The 21924-nt window shown below is 44.3% G+C and overlaps 1 protein-coding gene across 2 annotated transcripts in view; it reads left to right on the forward strand.

Moving 5' to 3' along the window:
- Nucleotides 1-6824: 6824 nt before the first annotated feature.
- FGF14 (fibroblast growth factor 14) overlaps nucleotides 6825-21924 on the forward strand; it is a 634345-nt gene continuing 619245 nt past the window's right edge. For both annotated transcript variants that reach the window (XM_070380770.1, XM_070380772.1), the window contains exon 1: nucleotides 6825-7032. In XM_070380770.1, coding sequence (XP_070236871.1) covers nucleotides 6825-7032 — 208 coding nt within the window. The remainder of the gene's footprint in view (nucleotides 7033-21924) is intronic.

Consider the following 21924-nt stretch of genomic DNA (forward strand, 5'->3'; position numbering starts at 1 on the left):
GGATAAGCACATGCTTTATCATTATCCCTCCCAAGGGGTCCGGGAGCTGGGTGTTGAGTCGTGGAGAAACTCTCCTAGGGTATGCTACTTCTGGGATTGCCTAGGCAGAGGGGACTTATGTGGTTTGGACAAAATTCCTTAGGTTTAGAGATGGAGATGCTGGTAAATGAGAGCCATCTGGAGCACACTGATGTGGAAGGGCGAAAGGAGTCTGCTCCAAGTCCCCTTAAAGAGTTCAGAGAGAGATTGGTCTCCAGGCCCACTTCTAGAAGATGGACTATGGGCTTCCAGGCTGGTCCAGTGCTTCCTGAGCAGAGAAAGTGAAGCAGAGGGGTCTGAAAGCTTTCTGAAGGCCAGCAGATCCAAAGAGAGAGAGAGCAAGAGACGGGGACAGAGAACCCTGGGCTGCTCAAGTCGTTCCATCTTCACTGAGAAGCTGGGAGGTGGCAGAGAGAAGGACTGCAGTTCCTTTTCCAGACTGTTTGCTCCAGGAGAGATGACCAGAGGTATCTATTCTATGAGTCAATGGAGGAATATGGGGAAAAGAAGAAAGAGTTACTAATGGAGTAGTTAGTTCAGTGATGTGAAGAAGAGAGTTATTCTTTAAAAAGCGATAATAATTATAAGAGAAAGAATGATTGAGAAATAATTGATAAGAGAAAGAATGAGTGTGCAAATCACAAAATGCATCATGCTTTCCAAAAAAAGGTTTGCAAAGTAAATATAGACACTGAGGGCCTTGGCTACACACAGGTCTTCTTTTTCTGACCAACTCGTCTTCCAATCGCTTTGCCCTCTGTCTTTCTTCTCCTTTACTGTCGTGGTCATAAGGTCTAAACTGTCATAGGTTGCATCTGACTGGCAGGGAGCAGGGCAGAGGAGGCAAGGGGAGGCAAGATCTAACAATAAGACATTTGCACTGGTGGTGAGGGTAAGCAAGAATGGCTTGTAAGAAACATCTAAGAGATATGTAGGTGCTACAGTGATTGGAAAGAAGAGTGGCAGCCTGAATTAATCCATAGATTATATGTGATGTACTTGTGCTCTTTGTCTTTTTAAAAAAATTTGTTCCTGGGCTGTGCCACACGGCATGCAGAATCCTAGTTCCCTGACCAGGGATCAAACCTGGGTGCCCCCTGCATTGGAAGTGCAAAGTAGTCAGGGAAGTGCCTATCCTTTTAATATAAGTTCAGTTCAGTTCAGTCGCTCAGTCATGTCCAACTCTTTGCAACCCCATGGACTTCAGCACACCAGGCCTCCCTGTCCATCACCAACTCCCAGAGTTTACTCAAAGTCATGCCCATTGAGTTGCTGATGCCATCCAACCATCTCATCCTCTGTTGTCCCCTTCTCCTCCTGCCTTCTATCTTTCCCAGCATCACGGTCTTTTCAAATGAGTCAGCTCTTCGAAGCAGGTGGCCAAAGTATTGGCATTTCAGCTTCAGCATCAGTCCTTCCAATGAATATTCAGGACTGATTTCCTTTAGGATGGACTGGTTGGATCTCCTTGCAGTCCAAGGGACTCTCAAGAGTCTTCTCCAACACCACAGTTCAAAAACATCAATTCTTTGGTGCTCAGCTTTAATATAAGTAAATAACCCAAATAGATAGGTGTATTGCTATTCACATCAGGCCAGTCCATAAGATAGTAGAGAGGATAAGCTGCTGGAACAAAATCACACAAAAATACAGTGGCTCAAAAAATAAGTTTCTTTTTCTGTCACTGATCTGAACAGAGGCAGGAGGGTAATCCTGGAAAAGTGTGGCTGCTCTGTCCAAGGTCCTTCTATATTGTTATTTCATTCCTGGTGTGTGTTCCTATCTCTGTTCTCAAAGCCGCTCACACCATTGCTTTCTGCTCACAGGAAAGAAAAGAGAGACGTGGAAAACAAGCAACTTCCTTTGGCGAGTGTGGCTAGGAAGTTGAATGTGGCACTTTTGCTCACATCTCATTGGTCAGAATCTAGTCACATGACCTTGCCTAACTGCAAAGGAGCTGGGAATTATATTCTCTATTTGAATACCCATGTTCCCTCCCCAAAGTGTGGTGGGGTTGGGGTTTTATAGCTAAAAGGAAGAATGAAGTAGAAGAGTAACTGGAACAATTATAAAAAGATAGTTACAAAGATTTTTGATAACTAATCTCATGAAAGTTTATAGAATCTATATTAAGATTAAAATATATATTTTATTGTGTTCTGGTCATTATACTTACTTTTAGGTTTGCTTACTATAATATGCTGAACGTGAAATTAATTCTTGAGTGAGCCTGATTATAAGAACTGGGTTTATTTTACTTGAGCTTTGTGATAACAGTCTTTTTTTTTCTATTTGTATATACTAAAGGTTTTCCTGACAGTTTTACAGTTACTATGAAATTTCCCTTATTTTCTTTAGCTCTAAAGCTTACATTTACTTTCTAATAGCTACTATTTTTGTCATCTAATATTGATTTGAATGTAGCATGGCAAAGGGTAAGTAAATATTTTGATGTCTTCCAAAACAAAACTTAAATAAGGGTCTGAACTCAGGTGAGTGTGAGTATCTTTGGATCATCTCTAAGCTGGAGGCAAACCACCCTTGGTTTTCTTTATTGCATAACTGGAAATCTGGTTTAGTTTCATGAATTAGCATGCACCATGGAGTCTGGAAAACAAAGAGGAACTAAAGAGCCTCTTGATTAAAGTGAAAGAGGAGAGTGAAAAAGCTAACTTAAAACTCAACATTCAAAAAACTAAGTCATGGCATCTGGTCCTACCATTTAATGGCAACTAGATGGGGAAACAATGGAAACAGTGACAGACTTTATCTTCTTGGGCTCCAAAACCAATGCAGATGATGACTGCAGCCATGAAATTAAAAGATGCTTCTTGGAAGAAATGCTATGACCAACCAAGATAGCATATTAAAAAGCAGAGACATTACTTTACTGACAAAGGTCTATATAGCCAAAGCTATGGTTTTTCTAGTAGTCATGTATGGATGTGAGAGTTGGACCATAAAGGAGGCTGAGTGCTGAAGAATTGATGCTTTTGAACTGTGGTGTTGGAGAAGACTCTTGAGAGTCCCTTGGACTGCAAGGAGATCCAACCAGTCCATCCTAAAGGAAATCAGTCCTGAATATTCATTGTAAGGATTGATGCTGAAGCTGAAGCACCAATACTTTGGCCACCTGCTGTGAAGAACTGACTCATTTGAAAAGACCGTGATGCTGGGAAAGATTGAAGGCAGGAAGAGAAGGGGTCGACAGAGGATGAGATAGTTGGATGGCATCACCAACTTGATGGACATGAGTTTGAGCAAGCTCTGGGAGTTGGTGATGGACAGGGAAGCCTGGCGTGCTGCAGCCAGTTACTTCTGTTACTTCTACAGTTACTTCTACAGTTACTTTCACAGCATAAATGCTCAATAAATATTAGTTGAATAATTATATAGGGTTCCTCAAAGCTTGTTAGAAATTGCAACTCCCTTTGACCAAAGGTGACCTGGATTAATGTTATGACATCTTTTTCAGGCAAAAGTATTTGGTATTTTTTGTTTGTTTAATAATGAGATTGCATGTGTGTACTCAGTTGTTTAAATTGTTTCAGACTCTTTATGACCCTTTGGACCACAGCCTGACAGGCTTCTCTGTCCATGGGATTCTCCAGGCAATAATACTGGAGTGGGTTGCCATTTCCTTCTTCAGGGGATCCTCCTGACCCAGGGATCAAACCTGAGTCTCTTATGTCTCCTGCATTGGCAAGTGGGTTCTTTATGACTAGTGCCACTTGGGAAGCCCTAATAATGTGATTAATAGCCTATATAATGTAAATGAATAATGTGTTGGTAAATATAGAAAAAAAAACCATAGAAATTTCATTCAGTGTAAGAAAAGATTTCTCCTTGCTTTAAACAGCAAAATAAAGGAGAAGCAACCAACACGGTGCCTGGCATAATAGATTCTCAGTAAATAGTAGTCACAATTAATCACCTTTTATGTTGCTCCTTCGGTCACAGGACAAAGAATTAATACATTTTCCACCAGTACAAGACAAACCATAACTTTCTGGCAGTCATTCAATCATTCTCTATGTTAATAGGGATCAAGTTCACTGTCACAAAATGTAGAAGAGATTCTCATTTGGAGAGGCAAGAAGAGCTGCTTTGAGAAACACTCTCTCCACACAAATAGCATATGAGAAGATGCAAACAGGGCCCCAGATTTTACTCTAATTGTGGGATACCCCAGGGAACTCCGCAAGCTTTTACAGAAACTTTGAGCTGTGTGAGTTCAGAAGACCTTGATGAGGACTATTTTTTATTCAGCTGTGCACCTGGCCTATGTCCAGTGGTAATACATTGGGACATTCTGGAACCCCTGACAGGACACATTATAAAAGCAGCATGTGCTGTGTGACCCTGATTGATTGATATCAGAAATTCTGTCCTAATTATTTGGCCATGCTGTCTCATTTTCCCTCTTTCAAAAAAAGAACTCCACTATTCAGTTTTTTTTCAGGCTGCTTATAAGTCATTTGGCATTATATTCATAGACTTTTATATATTCTCTCTTTCCTTGCTTTCTCCAACTTTGTTTAAGCAAATTCTTTAAACTGTATGACATGATTCCTTAAGTATGTTGAGGACATCAGCATTTAACTTTCAAGCTTCTTAACTTAAAATTTGCTGGAGTTAAATTCCTCTTCTACCATGTTTAAAAATCAACTGACATTTCCCGAAAGGGTTATGGATACTGGATACAAATTTGACACCTCAAAACTCTTCTTACATATTAGAAAACACTAGCATGGAAAGTTGTTTATTATTTTAGTAACTGATAAGTAAGCAGTTAAATTTTTTTAAAATCAGTTTCTATTTGTCTTCAACAACATAAATCTACATCTATTTGTTTATAAGATAGCTTGATATCCCATGCAGAAGAGGTAATAGTTTAAATTTTTTGAAATTAAGACAGAGCTTAATAAGCTGGCATAACTTTAAGTCCTTTGCCTAACAACAGTGAAAGTGGTGAATTTTACTTTTTGAAAATGCTCAGCACACAAATATGAAATGTTAACATTTATTAATTCTGATTAAGAAGTACACTGGAATTTGTTATATGATTCTTAGTAACAGTTTGTATTATCTTGTATATTTTCCTCAAATGAGATAAAATAAATAAAAAACGCTGCCCTAAATCTTTTCATTTTTCTGGGAAATTAGGAAACTGGGTTACATCTTGATAAAAGAAAAAAAATTTGCCATTTTGTTAGGTTAAATGGTGGTGGCAGGTGACAAATTTGTAGACAAGTGTAGATAACAGAATAAGGATGAATTTAATGTTAGTTCAATTAATGAGTGCAGAAAAAAAAGCAATGAATTAGTGTGTGAATCAAGCAGAGTGCTTTCTGTACCAAAAAAAGTATTTGAAGATCATGGGTTGTCTAGAAAAGGCATAAATATTCCCATTTACATATGACCCTCCTCAACAAAGTATAGCTCCTCACTCTGATCTTAGTGATTGCTCTTTTAACAGGCAGTATCTGCAAGTACATATTTGTCATATGTCTAGTTTATATTTTTCCAACAGCTCTTCAAGTAGGATTCAAATAAGAACTAAAGGAACTTGAGTTTTCCTTAAGGGTTTAGATGCTTTCCAGGCTGTTTTTGGAGAGTGTAAGGTTCAACTAATGTTGGCCGAGTGGTACTAAACTGCTGTTTCCGCTTAAACCCCTGCCTCCGGTCCATCCCATGTATTTTTGAAGGTTTGCTAATTACCATCAATTCTCCTTTTCAGAATTCACTTTGAAAGAGAAGGCTCTGTTAGCTGGCTCCGGAGGGCAAGCAGCAAGCCTCATCAGGCCGGGAGAGGAGGGAGGGGGTCGAACGGTGGGGCTGGGGCTGAGTGCCGGTGGTGGGGTGTGGGGGGTACTTCGAGAGGGGAACCGGCGGGGAGACTGCAGTGATACTGCCCTCCCCGGGCGGGTGCAAGCATCTCACTGGTGACGGGTCTGAAAGCACGTGGCTACGTCATGGAAAGCCAGTCTTTTCAATGCAAACTTCAACTCCTCCTCCCTTTAATGCCTGTAACTCACATCCGAGGCTGGGCGAGGAATCCGGAGGGGAGATTTTCCCCATGCTCACCGTTGTTGGAAACCGGCGGAGCGCGAGCCAGGAGCCAGGGGGTCCGTGGCGCTGTCTACCTACTACGACCAGCCTGCCCAGGCACCTCGATTTGCATCTTTTCTTCGTGGTGATTGAGAACTGCAGGTTTAATCCGATCCCACTGAGCACCGGCGATTGATTATTTAAAAAAAAAAAAATCGACACAGAAGGGAGGCTGTGTCTTCGGCTGTCAGACTCGGAGGTGGTATCAGTGTGTGTGTGTGCTGGTGGTGGTTTTTTCTTTTCCTTTTCCTTTTTTTCTTTTTTTTCTTTTTTCTTTCTTTCTTTCCTTTTTCTTTTTTTTAAATCTTCTCTCCTAGGGACAACACAATGGCAGTCTTCTCTCAGTGAGACGAATCCTGCTCAGCCTCCTGCAGACTCACTCATCCTCATAGCGATCAAGTAAAAAGGCTATGGTTTTCTCTTCGGGGATCTTTTGTGCATTCCTGTTCTCCTTGATTAACTCTGCTCTCAGTTGGGATTTCTTTGCTTTTTTGTTTGTCTTCACGCTGAAAAAGGATTTTTTGGCCAACCCTTTGGTAATAATCCAGTGGTGATCAAGGGGGATAAAATCGTTCACCCTGGCCGAAAAAAAACAATCACTGAGAAGTCTCAAAGAAATACACCACGTGAGGGGAAAAAACTGGGAGAAGATCCGGAATATCATCGTTTTTCCTATGGTAAAACCGGTGCCCCTCTTCAGGAGAACTGATTTCAAATTATTATTATGCAACCACAAGGATCTCTTCTTTCTCAGGGTGTCTAAGCTGCTGGATTGCTTTTCGCCCAAATCAATGTGGTTTCTTTGGAACATTTTCAGCAAAGGAACGCATATGCTGCAGTGTCTTTGTGGCAAGAGTCTTAAGAAAAACAAGAACCCAACTGGTAAGCAAAACATGCATCATGTTATGTTTTTCCTCCTAATAACCTGTCTGTTGCTCACTGAGCTAGATCTGCAGTTCTGCTATGCAGGAAGGCAGGGGAGACAGCAAAGGACCAGGACAGTGTAGTGTATAGAGCTATTGCATGGATAAACAAGGAACAGCTGGATCCGCGTCTCTGAGCCCCCAAACCCGTGTCAGCATCCCTTGGCTGTGACACAATCCGTCACTTGGAGGGAGGAGGAAACTTTTTTAATTAATGTATCTGGTTGCCGATGTTTGGTGAAGTATTGAAGGGTTTATGGCTTAAGGTTTGGCCCGAGGCAGCTGAAGCTTCGTTCGTTGCCAGGAAAAAGAAGCCGAGAGCTTCGCCGACTCGTGCTGCAGGCTTCGGGGAGACCTAGCTCGGCTCCGAGAACCTGTTCGAGACTTTCTGATTAGCTTGCACAATATCCGCCACCCCATCACCTTTACCAGAGTAGAAGGGGCTCCCCCTCCCTCGCGGCCCCCGCCTCCCGCCCCCGTCTAGCTCGCCGTGCGGGAGTTTTAACTCCTTCTCCCGTTTTCTGCCTCCGACACCTCCTGTCACTAGGGACACTTGAGCGGGGCTCCTGTCGGGAGGGAACCCCACACCGAGCCGACGAGCCCGGTCTCTCCCTGTAATAAAGCAGTCTCCTCGCCCCGTGTCTGTGTCCCCCGGGTGGGATGCGCCTGCCCCGGGTCCCTGCTTCAGCCTCGCGGCGATCGTGCGCCCCCTTTCCAAAAGGCTCCAGCCGGGACACTTGCAGTACGTTACATAAGAAATGCAAATGCAGGTGATTCGGGGGAGTCGGGTCCCCGGGGCTCACTTCCCGGGATCTCAGTCTGAGGCGTTTGGGGGCGGCCGCGGACCTGTGGGCGAGCCGCCCTGGGGAGGCCATGCCGGAGGACTGCGTGGTGGTGGCGGCGGCGCGCGGGCGCGGCGGGTCCGAGAGCGCGAGCGCTGAAGGCGGTGGGGCGGGGGGAGCGCGGTGTCCCCCGGTTCGGCCCAGGTCGGGGAGGGACCCGGGGGCGGGAGGCCGGTGTTTGTGTCTGGGAGCCGTGTTGGGGCGGGGGCGGGGCCCTGGCCGTCCTGCCGCGGCAGCCCGGGGCGCCCGGGGCTCCTGACGCCGGCACTGCGGTGTAGTAGATCATGGCTTCCCGCGGGTACCCTGACACTGCGAGCTCCGCCGGGGCGCGCTGGCTCCCGGAGCCCCGCCGGCCAGGCGGCGAGTGGCGGCCGCCTCCCTGCCTCCGGTGCTGGAAGATGCAGCGTAGCTGGGCGGCGCGAGAAGAGGGGGAGGGGGAGGAGGGGGAGGAGGGAGTAGAAGGGGAGGAGGGAGGGGAGGAGGGGTGGGGAGGTGGGAGGAGGGGTGGGAGGTGGGAGGAGGGGTGGGGAGGTGGGAGGAGGGGTGGGGAGGTGGGAGGAAGGCTGGGTGGGCGAAGATGGAGGGGTGGATGCGGAGGCTGGGTCCCCCTTGTTGCCCTCTGTGCTGCTGGTCCAGAGGGCAGGTGCTCGGATGCGGGGAGGACGCCTGGCAGTTGCCTTCTGCCGGGACCTTTGGGTGGCAGTTGAGAGAAGCTCTGGGCGGCGGGTGCTGCAGTGGCTCCCTGCCTCCGACCTGGAGTTCTCAGCTCCCTGCTCTGTTTAGCTTGACCGGCTTTCTCTCCGTCCCCCTCTCCTCTTTCTCCACCACCCGCTCCATGCCCTGTCCTTCCACCCTCCTCTCTCTTAACTCCTCAGTATTTAGCAACTCTGAGATGGTACCACCATCCTGAGCATCACCCAAGGAGAAAGCAGTGTGGTCACCTCCCCAGCCGCATTTCCAATTGGGCGCTGAGCTGTGGGTACCCCGACCAAGCCGGCATCAGGCCCAACACTTGCTGATGGCCTGGTCATACCCAAATCTGCAACACTACCCTCTCCCAAGTTCACGCCAAGACCCTTGAGGCAAGGGTTACTCCCTCACACAGTCAAATCAGTGGTCTGTAAACCCTTGTGTCCAGTGAAAAGATTTATCTCCCTCTGAGAAAGGAATACTGTAAAAGCATTTCTTTGGACTTGGCCGTTTGTTATAGAGATCTAGAATCTGTCTCTCCATAGTGCTGAGTGGGCAGCAGGGAACAGTAAGTTTCCTTACTGCCTTTTATAAATTTTTATTTTTATTTTTTGGTAAACAGTTTTACTGGAAACACTAATTTTCACCCATACACGATTCAAGATCTTTTCATTACACCTCTCCCACCCCACCCACTTTCATCTCTCTGGAATAAAGTAGATTTTTTTTTTTTTTCTTTGCTTCAGAGGCGTTTTGGAAGGTGTCAAATAAAAGATGTTATTTTTAGAGTAATTTATTTTGCAGCTTATGAATGCTAAAGTACTTGGGTGTGAGTTGATGGGTTAACTCCAACTGCGTCTAACAATGCCTCAACTACTTGAATAGGATAGTTTAAGTCTTAGAATGTCAGGGGTGAGAGCGCCAACCTGGGAGTTGCAGCATTTTGTAAATCGTTTTAAAAATGGGACTTTGATGTGTCACTCTATTTGTCTACCTTCTAAAGTTTTGCCTTCCTAGATGGAATCAAACCCTTGCCTAGCCATTCACTTTCAGGACGGTAGCTGGTAAATTCTCTTTTCCTTCTGCTATTAACACGAGGCCTAAAATGGTTCTGATCCCAAGATAGCAGTATAACTAAGAAGTTAATTGGGTAATTAAAATAAAACAAAGACTAAAACCTTCTTAACTGTTAAAAACCAAAAAGAACAGATTGACTACTACCTATTATATTATCTTACATCTCAAATGAGGACAATTAACTGGTTTCAAACTAAGAAGCTTAGCAGAATACCTCCAAGTACCAGTACTAGGATCACAAATTTGCTGTCAAGACTTGTTATTAGAGGAATCTTTTTCTTTCTAATTTTTCCAAGTTATAAAGTAATTTACTGCTTATTCCCAGTGCTTTATCAACAAGTACAGAGTTTGCTCTGGGGTTCCTGAGAGAAATGTCAGAGTACTGCTATATAACCAGGTTGGTGTGGACATAAGCAAATAATAGAGTCATAGACTTAAGGGCGTTTTATTCACCTACCCAAAAGTCACTGACTAGTGTTTAAATAAGAAGTGATAATTAAATAGGTTTTTACTGGTGGTTGTTTTTTATATAAAACTTAAATGGAGGAGAGCATGAAGAATGCATTTGTACAATATATGCTTTTTAAATTAAATTGCAATAGCTTGGATATTGGATAGAAAGTAAATTTACTGTCTACATAAAGACGTCCAATATCTCACAATATAGCTATTATCAGACACACACAGTCACACACACGTGGGTGTGCATGCCTCTGCTTAAATGTCCTACTTTCTCCTATTTTCCTAGGAGAGGAATAGCTATATGTTTAGAATAGATGTTACCTGCTTCAACTTTCACTGCATGAGTCATGCAAAGTGACTGTATTTTAGGCAGATCATTAAGTAGGGAATACTGAGTCCAAGGCACTTTTTTTGCCTGGAGGAGGGCTTGATCTGTTTATTTAAACTCGTACTGATAGTTTGGACTGACCAATGTGTATCCCAGGCCAGTTTGGGAAATAATCTAGGTCACTAAACTTTGACCGATGGCTGCTAAGGAAATCAATACAGTTGGAAAAAAGAAGTCCACAATAAAGAGAAATAGGAAGGTCATGTCATGGATGTCTATTCAGATACATACTGTCCACCAGGCAAAGGAAGCCACAGATGTGCAAATATAGTAAATCCCCTACCTACGAATGACTTCCAAGAATTTGTTCGTAAGTCCAATTTGTTCGTAAGTCTGACAAAGTTAGCCTAGGTACTCAAGAACACAATCAGCTATATAGTATTGTCTGTAATAGGTTTATAGTACTTTTCACAGAAATAATACATAAAAAACAAAGTACAGTACAACAGCTGGCACACAGGAGCTGGCATTGCGTGAATGAACAGGTAAGAAGAATTACTGATATGAGAAGGGAGAGGAGGCGGGAGATGGTAGAGCTGAAGGATTTTCAGCCATAGGAGACAGAGTGTGCAGTGAGCACATGTGCTCAGTTGCTGAGTCGTTTCCAACTCTTTGAGACCCCAGAGAGGAGACAGAGGGCGAGCTGCAACTGCACAGACAGGTTCTGGTTCCTTGCTGGATTCAATTCTGCCAACCCTCTTAGAAAAATGATCCAGTGATGTCTGGGTACAACCTGGGCTTGAAATAAAGATACTGTACTATTGTGCTCTGTACAGTACTGTATAGTTAAGTACACAAAACGCAAACAATTGTAGAGGGTGCATGCACATGACTATCTCCACCAGACACACGAACAAACATGACTGGACATGGGAATGGATCTTAGAAAGTTTGCAACATGAAGGGTCATATACAGGGGACTTATGTATAGCTACTCCCACACACAAATTTCCATGGCTTGGTGGATTTTGGAAAGCACAGATTTTAAGAAAAATTTGTAACTAGAGGTAATTTTATCAGGGACCAGTGCTAGCAGCAAGGAGGGTATGAAGCGGGTGCCCTAGATTTAGTTCTGCAAAGCGCATTTAGAAAATTGACAAACTCGTGGCCTTGAGTTTCCTCTTCAAAACTCACTCTCTCTGCTATGTAACTTTGAGATGAAACAAGCAGGGCTTGGTAGAAGTCATTGTCACTTTCTATTTCCTCCTTTTTAAGGGTGTCTTCCAGCTTTGCTTTTGCCATTTACTAAGCTGTTTTAGGTGCCAAAAACATCTGGTGTGCCACTGTTACTCATGTAAATATATGCTAGTCTTTTAAAGCTAATTGCTTTACATCTGGGGAGGTCATGCCTTTGGGAAGTGAGAAAATAAGAAGAGGGAGAAGAAAAAAAGAGTGAGCATTTTTCACTTCTTCTCCTGCACCTGCCGACTCATCCTAGGTTCCTGTAGAGCTGGGTGAGCCACTAATGGGCCATAACCTCTGCATTTCTAAACACAGAGCAGATATAGTATGGAGACAGCAGATTCAGACTGCATGGCTGGAACACCAAACAGATGTCAGGCCCTTCTCCTTCTCATATGCTTGCCTTCAGAGTGGGATTCCATGGATTGGGTTGCCCAAAAATTTCATTTGGGTTTTTTTTTTGGTAGGATCTTATGGAAAAACTTCAAACTTTTTGGCCAACCCAATAACACCAGTTGACCTTGGGCTCCATCCAGGAAGCTTTAGTTACTGAAGTAGCAAAATGAGTTTTGCAGGCAGTGGCACTTCATGAACCAACGATTCAATGTTTGTTAGGCTTCCAAGTATTGACTTGTTGGGAGTGTTGTGTTTTTGCATTATGTTTGCTTTAATTTCTATCCAAGTTAACAAGTGTGAAACCAAACGCATGATCATCTGAACTTGGTTTTAACAATGGAGCTCACTTTAGCTGTACCTATATCCAGCCTGTTCTCAACACAGGCAGCATCCATAACCAAGCACATTCCCTCAAACGATGCACTGCTCTCAGAAGGTGTGAAAGCTGATTCTATATTTCACATTTCCCACACGGAACCACTCCTTTAAAAACGTTCAAACCCAGTCTTCCATATTTTAGCAACACAAACATTGAGGACTTTTGTGAAGCATTTTTATAAATGTGGTAACAAGGACAATCACTGAAGTTTTTGCTCCTTTGTACATTCTGGCATCATAACTCACTCAATTGACTCATAAGCTTTCTTTAAATATGTAGATGTCTCAAAATGGAAGCATTTATTCAAAATAGTTTCTTATGCCTTAAGGGGAAACAGTCGGGATGTTTAAACAGTATATTTGAAGCTCTTCTATTAAGTTTTAAATGAGACATTGCATTGTGTCTATATTCTTAAAACCTTTGAGCCCAACTTAGTACTACCTACAGGAGGGACAGTGGGTCAGGGAAATACCTACTGACATGTCTAGCTGCCTAATGCCATAGTCTGTGCTGTGTTTCTTGGGGTTTTAGATTGTGTACCATGTGCTATATTTAGTTATAAGAGTTGAACCTGAGGACAGAAAGGCAGGGAATTGCCTCAAGATTTCTCAGTTCCTTTGTGTGCCTCCAGAAAGGCACTTTTCTGCTGTTCTGCTTTTGAAGACCAGGTATGTCTTGATGTTTTCCCTGTATAGTTCTGTAGTTGGTACAAACTCATTTTTTTTTTTTTTTTTTTTCGCTTTGGCCAGAAGTAAAAGGAAGAATGATGAAGGGTAGAGAAGTTTAACGGAGGAATTCTTAGGGTCTTCCTAAACATGAAAGCAAAAAGGAGGTATGCTGCAGACAAGTTTTACAGGGAACCTTTAAGTTTTTATCTAACCTACTAACACCATCGAAGAAAGTCACCTAACAACTGTCAAGCACTACTGCCTTTATCATTGTTCCCTGACAAAAACTCGTTGTGACAGATCACAGGTTTTCAATACATTTTAAATGAATAGTGAAAAACAGGGTTCCTTGAGAAAGTGAACTGTGGGACTGTAACTGCCAGTATCATACAATTTACTTGGTTAAGTTCACTTGATGCTTACTTCTTTCCAAAAGTGCCAACCAAGAATTTGGCCTCTAAATGATAAAACAAGGAAGGAAAAAGCTGTTAGTGGCTTTCTGACCCTTCATCCCAGGGCATCCTGAAACATGGTTTGCAATATTCCCTGGGGCCCACATTTTCTCATGCCCTTATGCTAAATCTCAAAACTTCAGACCTTCCTTAAACACATAAGCCCAAGAGCTAAGTCCTGAACATTCACTGGAAGGACTGATGCTGAAGCTGAAACTCCAATACTTTGGCCATTTGATGCGAAGAACTGACTCTTTGGAAAAGATCCCGATGCTGGGAAAGATTGAGGGCAGGAGGAGATGGGGACGACAGAGGATGGATGGTTGGATGGCATCACGGACTCAATGGACATGAGTGTGAGTAGACACCGGGAGCTGGTGATGGACAGGGAGGCTTGGCATGCTGCAGTCCATGGGGTCGCAAAGAGTTGGACACGAACTGAACTGAGCGACTGAACTGAATTGACGGGCATACACCGGTTCTGACCCGCTCAGCCTTTAAATAACAAGTGTTAGGGCACCCTTTGGTTCCCTCTGTAGAAGCCCGCTTCATTTTCTTTTCTAAGCTTTAATATGCTCCTTAAAGAGCAAAGCATTCGGCAAAACAGTTGAGTGAATTTGAATCCTCTTTTTCATTTCCGAGGTTCCTCTGAAGACGGCACTCTCCCATGCGGCACGTTTTTGTTCTTGAGGGGACAGCCCCTAAACCAGCAGCCTCGAGTTTCACTTGCTGGGAAAGGAGGCGCCCCTACCCGGTTCGCTCTTTCCCGTTTTTTAAGCCGTCATCTGCAAACTCCTGTTTTCCCCACAACCACACTCAGCTACTCGGCTTCCGCCCCCCGGAGCCACCATCAAAGGCACGACTGGGCCGAGCTCCCGCCTCCAGAGCAGCGAGTGGACCCCAAGAGTTCTCTGCCACCGCCAACCCGGCCACCTCAGCCTCCAGGAGACGAGCCCCTTGGGTATCTGGCCGGACCGGGGTCGGAGTCGGCCTCATGGAACCCTGGAGAGAGTGGAGGGGCAGGCAGGCGACGCGTGGCCTTAGTCCACCACGACCCGCGGGCAGCCAGAGCCCTGGGGGCCGGCCACAGCGCGCGCGCTTCCTCAGAGCGCCCAGGGCTCGGCTACGCAATGCGGTGGAAGCGGCCCGTCCGAGCCGCCGTACCGCGAGACGTTTCCGTTGCCACAGAGATGACCTCCGACCCTGGGGCGTCTCTGGGGGGAGGAGGGCTTGGCGGCCGGCGCAGCCGTTGCTATGGAAACCACGTGGCCGGAAGCGGCGGTGCGGGCGATACTGGACGCGCGTGCCAGACCGGCAGCCTGACGCCGGCGCGTGTCTTTGCGGGATACCCCAGGATTGGCTACCACGCGCGCGTCCCCGTGCGCCCCCGGAGCCGGAGGACGGCGAGGGAGTGTGGTCCCGGCGCACAGGTGGCCGCCTTCACCCGAGGCGCCCGGGCGTTCAGAGGAAAAGGGGCTGGGCGGCAGGAAGGAGCTAACTTGCTGGCTGAGGCGCCCAAGTTCAGGAGTGGGAGAGGATGAGCCCAGTCCCCACTCGACACGGGCAGACCCGCTGGCTCCCTTAGTTCTCCCGTCCTCAGTCTCCTCACCTGCAGTGTATGCTGTTGTTGAGTCGCTCAGTCGGGTCAACTCTTTGCAGCCCCATGGACTGCAGCACATCAGGCTTCCCTGTCCTTCCTTCACCATCTCCCAGACTTTACTGAAACTCTTGTCCATTAAGTCCGTGAGGCCATCCAGCCATCTCATCCTCTGTCACGCCCCAACCTCCTCCTGCCTCTAATCTTTCCCAGCATCAGGATCTTTTACAGTGAGTTGGCTCTTTGCATCAGGTGGCCAAAGGATTGGCGCTTCAGGGTCAGTGCTTTCAATGAATATCCAATGAATATTGCCCCTGCAATCCTTGGGCACTGATTAAAATAGTCTCAAGTCAGTTGCAGTTCTCACACGCCAAGCCTCTTGTCATTTTTCCACCCAATCTGGATTCTGAATGAACTTTACCCTCTTCCTCCTGTCTCTCCTGGTCTATGTTGAGTATATTTTAAGTTGTAGTTTAAATTTGAGATCAGAGATGGAAGGCCACCTTCAGGCTCATGATTGACCTTTTAGAGGTGTGGCGGCTCCCTCATGTTGGAAGAGCCGGTTTTGAGTTGTAGAGATAGCGCGTCTCCCAGCTTTGATATTTGGAAGAAGAAAAGCTTTGTACTTCACTGGTGACACCACCAAGAGCTCTTTTTGCATCTTACAGAGTTGTGTGGTTGGTGCTCAAACAGACGGCATTCCTTTATATCTATTGTATTCCCCAGATGTCTTTTCCTTCAGTCTCAACATTTTTTGGAGAGGACTTGGCCTACGTTGTCTTGTTTTTCCTTCTGTTATTCTGAACTATTGGGAAAAATCTCAAGCATTTTCAAATCTTAAAACACACACACACACACACACACACACACAAAACTTCACTGTAAATTTAAAAGTTGAATAAGACTATTTTGAGGGTATGATAAGGCAGGCTCCCCGCTTTATAAAAGAACGCTAGACCCAAATTATGTTTCTGGCAGGTGGAGTAGGTTAAGGTTCCCTGCTCAGATGGCTTTACACTTTTAAAAGACATTTGTTGGCCTAGTTTCCAGTCTTTTAACCTTTTTTCTCCCATCTTATGATAATACCCTCCTTGAAGTTTGCTTTTCAAAGAAATGGTCATCAGTTCCTCAAGAAAACTGGGTAGACTATTTATATCTCAAGACACAGGGAAAGAATGTAAGATCCTTCAAGAAGGACTTTTGTTTCCTAAATCCAGGATTTTGTAATACCTACCAGTGTAGGGGAGATGTGGGGATAGCTAAAACGGATAGGTGGACTTTGAATTGCTTCATGGGCTGCATTTCTGTTCTTTTAAGAACTCAGTTTCTGAAACAAGGAATAGTTTTGAATTCCTCAAAGAATTGTGTTACAACTTTTATGACATCAAAGAGCTGATCACTCATTGGACTACGTTATCTTCTGTTTGCTGCTTTGGAGCCGGGAGAAGCTCTTCAACTAACATGGAAATAAAAAGATTTCTGTGTACTAGACTTAGAGCTGTCTGTTTCAGAAGATCTTTCTTTCCTTCTGAGTTCATAGTTTCACTTAGCTTAGGGGTAGTGGTAGTAGTAGCAGTAGTGTGTGTGTGTGCACGCGCACATGCGCGTGCAAGCCCATGTTCGGTTATGTCTGACTCTTTGCGACTCCATGGACTGTAGCCCACCTGCCAGGCTTCTCTGTCCATGGAATTTTCCAGGCACAAATACTGGAGTGGGTTGCCATTTCCTCCTCCAAGTGATCTTCTGGACCCAGGGATCAAATCCACGTCTCCTGAGTCTCCTTCATTGGCAGGCAGATTCTTTACCCTTGAGCCACCTGGGAAGCCTAACTTGGGGGAGGAGTCCTTGAAAAAGTTCTTATCAGGCTCTGAATGTCAGATTTCAGTCTGGCCCACTTCTCACTGTAGAGCTATTTTAAATAAAAAAAAAGATTTTTTCTAATATCTTGTCAGGTTTCAGTTGAGACAAATGGTAAATATTCCTGGCAGTAATGAAAAACTTGTTGGATTCTAAGAAGTGTCCCCAAAGAATGTGCAAAAGGTCCCACCCTCCCAAGATCCGGAGCCACATCCAAAGACAGCCAAAGAAAGCCTCGGTCATCAGGACATTAACTGAAGTGGAGTTAATGGAGTTGCACCTGGAGTGGAGTTGCACATGGAGTGCAACCTACATTTCTGTCCGGCCATGTTTTGAGGACCCTCAGTCTGATGGTTCCCAGGCTGAGTTCTCGGAACCTGAAATGAGACAAACAAGAAGCCAATAGCTGTTGCTGGAAGAGAAGGGATCAATAACCAGTGGGGCTTGGAGAGGAAGAAACTGTGAGATTTTCTCTTCCTTTCTCAACCGGGCACTGAGATCCAGGAGAACTGAGTGTGGTAAGAATTCTTCGGCAGTCTTACCAGTTTTGTCAGGCTCCAGAACAAGTGGGGTTTAAAGCAGAGTGTAAGTCTGGTATCTATGAATTTGTCGAGGTTGTTCATTAATTTTAACTTGAGTTTCCCACAGGCTGCTCAAGGGAATAACTAGTATCGGTTTACTGGTTTCCTGGAGAAGCCCTTGGAGTCCTGTTAGTTCCGAGAGGGGCCCATTTGGGGGCCATCTTTCAAGGGTATGTGTGGGGGCATGTGTAAGGTCACTAATTTGTTTTGTTTATGGTTTTGTCGTTTCTTCAGAGTGGAGAGGCAATTCAGATAGAGGATGGGTAGACGGTGAGGACTGACGTGGAGGATAGAGGGGAGTAAAGGGTCTTACAGTCTTCTGTTTTACGTACCTCTTGTGTCCTTAGATTTTCATTAGCCATTTTCAGTGAATCTTTCAATTAAGCTATTTTGGACTCTTGACAATTTTGGAAATACTGTGGAAAAATCTTTGTGTGGAGCTGGGTTGAAGGTAAGAACTGCCAGAGAGGAAGCGGGGAAGTCGAAAATAAGGCAGACACAGGGGCTGGAGAGTAAGTGGAGTCCATGTAATCTCCGTGGCCAGTTTGAATTTGGGAAGGGACAAGAGGGAGGAATCTAGGATGTTCTGACCAAGGTTTAAATGGTTTGGACGATTCCTTTTGATTCTGAGCTACTGACCATTTGCCAATAAAACACCCCTGTCTCCTTGAAACACAGAGCAAAACTTGCCTCTCTCCAGACTGTTTACATTCAAGAGGCTGTGGTAACTTTCAATGGCAAGTAGGAAACTTTGACAAGTTTTCCCATCTAGATCATAGTTTGAATGGGCAGTTCTTGGGAGAGTTGCTCTGGGTTAAAGAGTTCATTTTCTTGACTCCAAAGTCCATAGGGATGAAAAAATAATGCCTTACAATAAAGATAAGTCAAAGGTTTTTTTTTTGTTTGTTTTTTCAAAGATGTTATACAGTTCTTTGTTGATAGTTGATGCTTTTGTGCACAATACTTTGTTCCATTTGGGGAGTCAAATAATAGTTAAAAGCCAATTTCCCAGATTATTCAGGTCTGGCAAGAAAAAGGAAGTGTGAACTTCACTGAATATACATACATAGGTTTGTGCACCTGCATCTTGGATAGAAATGTAGTTGTAATTAAAATGTCTGTTTTTGCCCCATAACATAATTGTGTTGTCTGCACAATTAGAGTGGATCAGTGAAGTGTGTGGTAGCCTCTACTGAAATGCTGCCTCTTTCTTAGATAAAGTGTAGTTTGAGAGGGATTGTAATCTCTGATTTTCCCACTTCCTGTGTGGAGCACATGACAGACTTTAAAAAAAGAAGACGTGAGTGGATTTTTTACCAGCTGGGCCATCAGGGCAGCTCCGAAAATGAGAAGGCTCTAAGGCTAAAACAGTTGTAGGGTTTTTGTTTTTTTCTTAAATAGCCACTTATTTGAAAGTCTGAAACTCATCTTTCTTGGTTGTGTTTCTGTTGTAATCCAGGTGTTACCATTTGAAAGCAAAGAAAGGGCTTTGTTTGCCTGGAGGCCTGAGTCACTTTCTAAATTAAACAGGCAGTAGTTACCAATGGCTCTGCCTCAACATTTTCCTGGGGGAGGGGGCGGCTTGAAAACAGTTGACCCAGTCTGCTCTTTCCTCCTTTATTATCCAATGACTTGTTTCCTAGAAATTCACTTTTTCCATCATCTTAATTAGCTTTTCTTTTACATTTAAACTTCCCACCCAAATGCCAGTTAAGTGGCGCAAAATCCCTCATATATCAGACATGTAATAATAAATATAAAATATTGGAAATACTTCTTAATAGAATGGCTTCTAAATGTTAGAAATACCTTCATGATATAGCAACACATTAAAAAATAAATTTTAAAACAGAAATTTGTGGGATCATGATTGTTTACTTATTTTACCTTTCCTAATTATATTTCTTTTAAATTTTTATTTTTTATCATTTTTTAGTTGGAATTATATTTCCTTTAAAGGTCTTGGGAATGATCTTAAACCACACCGTGCAGAGGGGTTTCTGGCCCCCCATGGCGCATGGCCCTTTTCCTGGAAAGGTGCTGAACGTGCTCTCCTCTGCAGAGCCGAGCCCTGGCCGCTCTGTCCCCGTCGCTTCAGTAATCTGCTTTTCCATCACCAAGGATCCCGCCCGTTCTCCCAGTATCTGTACCCTCATACCCGAGATTTTTTCCTCACATCTTTCTTTCCTTTACTTGTGTCTTTCAAAAGGTTGGTCGTCAATTTAACTCTTCAGGCAAGGTTGGGATTAGTATATTATACAACTGGCTTTTCAACTTTGACGTATATTACCATAAGGGGGAAAAAGGGCAAAAAATATCAACAGTACAGTTGTCAGACAGTAAATGAGACACATCAGTCTGAACTTGAGATATTTTTCCAAAGTAGCACTTGTTTGACTATAATGTTTTTCTTTCTGGGCTTCAAATAACATGTTAGAAAAAACTGTGATGTGTATCTGTGGCTTTAATGGATTATATACTTAAACAATTTGGGAGTATTATTATCATCAATATAATTATTACACCTAATATTTCCAACAATGATAGTCTATACTTACTAGATTTTTAAAAACATATTACTCTTTTATTTTAACTGATATATCCTGAATTACTCTGAATCCTGTATTAGTATTTGTGCTCTCTGTAATAATAAAAATAATCTTTATAGGGTGCATTCTCTGTACTAGATATTTTATTTATATTACCTAATTTAGTCCTCAGAACCATAGGTAGGAACTTTTCTTACATTTATCTGATAAAGGGTGAAGATCAGGCATGAAGAGTTTAAGGAATTTATCTGATGCTACTCAGCTAGCTGGAGAAGGCAATGGCACTCCACTCCAGTACTCTTGCTGGAAAATCCCATGGATGGAGGAGTCTGGTGGCCTGCAGTCCATGGGGTCGCTAAGAGTCGGACACGACTGAACGACTTCACTTTCACTTTTCACTTTCATGCATTGGAGAAGGAAACGGCAACCCACTCCAGTGTTCTTGCCTGGAGAGTCCCAGGGACGGGGAGCCTGGTGGGCTGCCGTCTATGGGGTCGCACAGAGTCAGTCACAACTGAAGAGACTTAGCAGCAGCAGCAGCGCTCAGCTAGCAGTTGAAACACAAGCAGTCTTTCTCTAGAGGTGTCGTCTTAAATCCTTATATTGCAGCTACCGATTAAAGGCAGGTTCAAAGGGTATACATGAGAGTGGCTGGTATTGTCTCCGTGTCTCTGTGAATCATTCTATCTTGAAACTAAAGGGGAATGCAACATATTCAGTGTTTGGATATTTAGAATTTGTAGTGCTTTTTTTTTTTAATTGAGCATAATTTACATACATTAAAATGCACAGCTCTTTACAGTAGAGTTTGATATCTTTGACTATTGTGTGTATTTTTGTGCCAACCACCCTACTGAAGATCTAGAGTGTTCTCATCACCCCAGAAACCTCATTCTCTATTCCCACCCATGCCTCCTGTGAGAGGCAGCCCGATCTACTCTCTCTGACTTTACCTTAGCCTAGAGCCTCAGATGGCTTCCCTCGGTGGTTCAGTGGGTAAAGAACCTGCCTGCCGATGCAGGAGATATAAGAGATAGGAGTTAACGATCGCTGGATCGGGAAGATCCCCTGGAGAAGGAAATGGCAACCCACTCCAGTATTCTTGTCTGGAAAAGTCTATGGACAGAGGAGCCTGGTGGGCTACAGTCCATGGGGTCCCAAAGACTCGGAAACGATTGAGTGGGCATGTGCACGCGCACACACACACACACACACACACAGCCTCAGGTGATCAAATCCTGGAATCCTCGTGCCCTTGAGCCTGTGCTTTTCACTTGTTGACTTTGAGATTTGCCTGTACCATAGCATGTGAGATGTGTAGACCTCAATGTGGTAACTTCTGTTTTCTTTTGTAAACTAAAAACTCCTAACTGAACACACTTACTTTTGGCTAACATCCAGCAGTTGTCCGAAACTACAAAGGGTTCTCCAGCTGACCCCACATGCAGGCTAACAAGCTGGTCCTCCCCTGTTACAGGGATGCTGGTTGAGGACAGAGGCTCCTGGGTCAGAGATGAAGGACTGGATTACTCAGGACACGGGCTTCCCAGCTGGCTCAGTGGCAAAGAATCTGCCTGTCAATGCAGGAGATGTGGGTTCCATCCCCGAGTCAGGAAGATCCCCTGGAGAAGGAAGTGGCAACCCATTCCAGGAACCTTGCCTGGAAAGTCCCATGGACAGAGGAGCCTGGTGGGCTACAATCCATGGGGTCACAAAGAGTCAGACATGGCT

This window comes from Bos mutus, chromosome 12 (genome assembly GCF_027580195.1).
Source record: "Bos mutus isolate GX-2022 chromosome 12, NWIPB_WYAK_1.1, whole genome shotgun sequence".
Lineage (NCBI taxonomy): Eukaryota > Metazoa > Chordata > Mammalia > Artiodactyla > Bovidae > Bos > Bos mutus.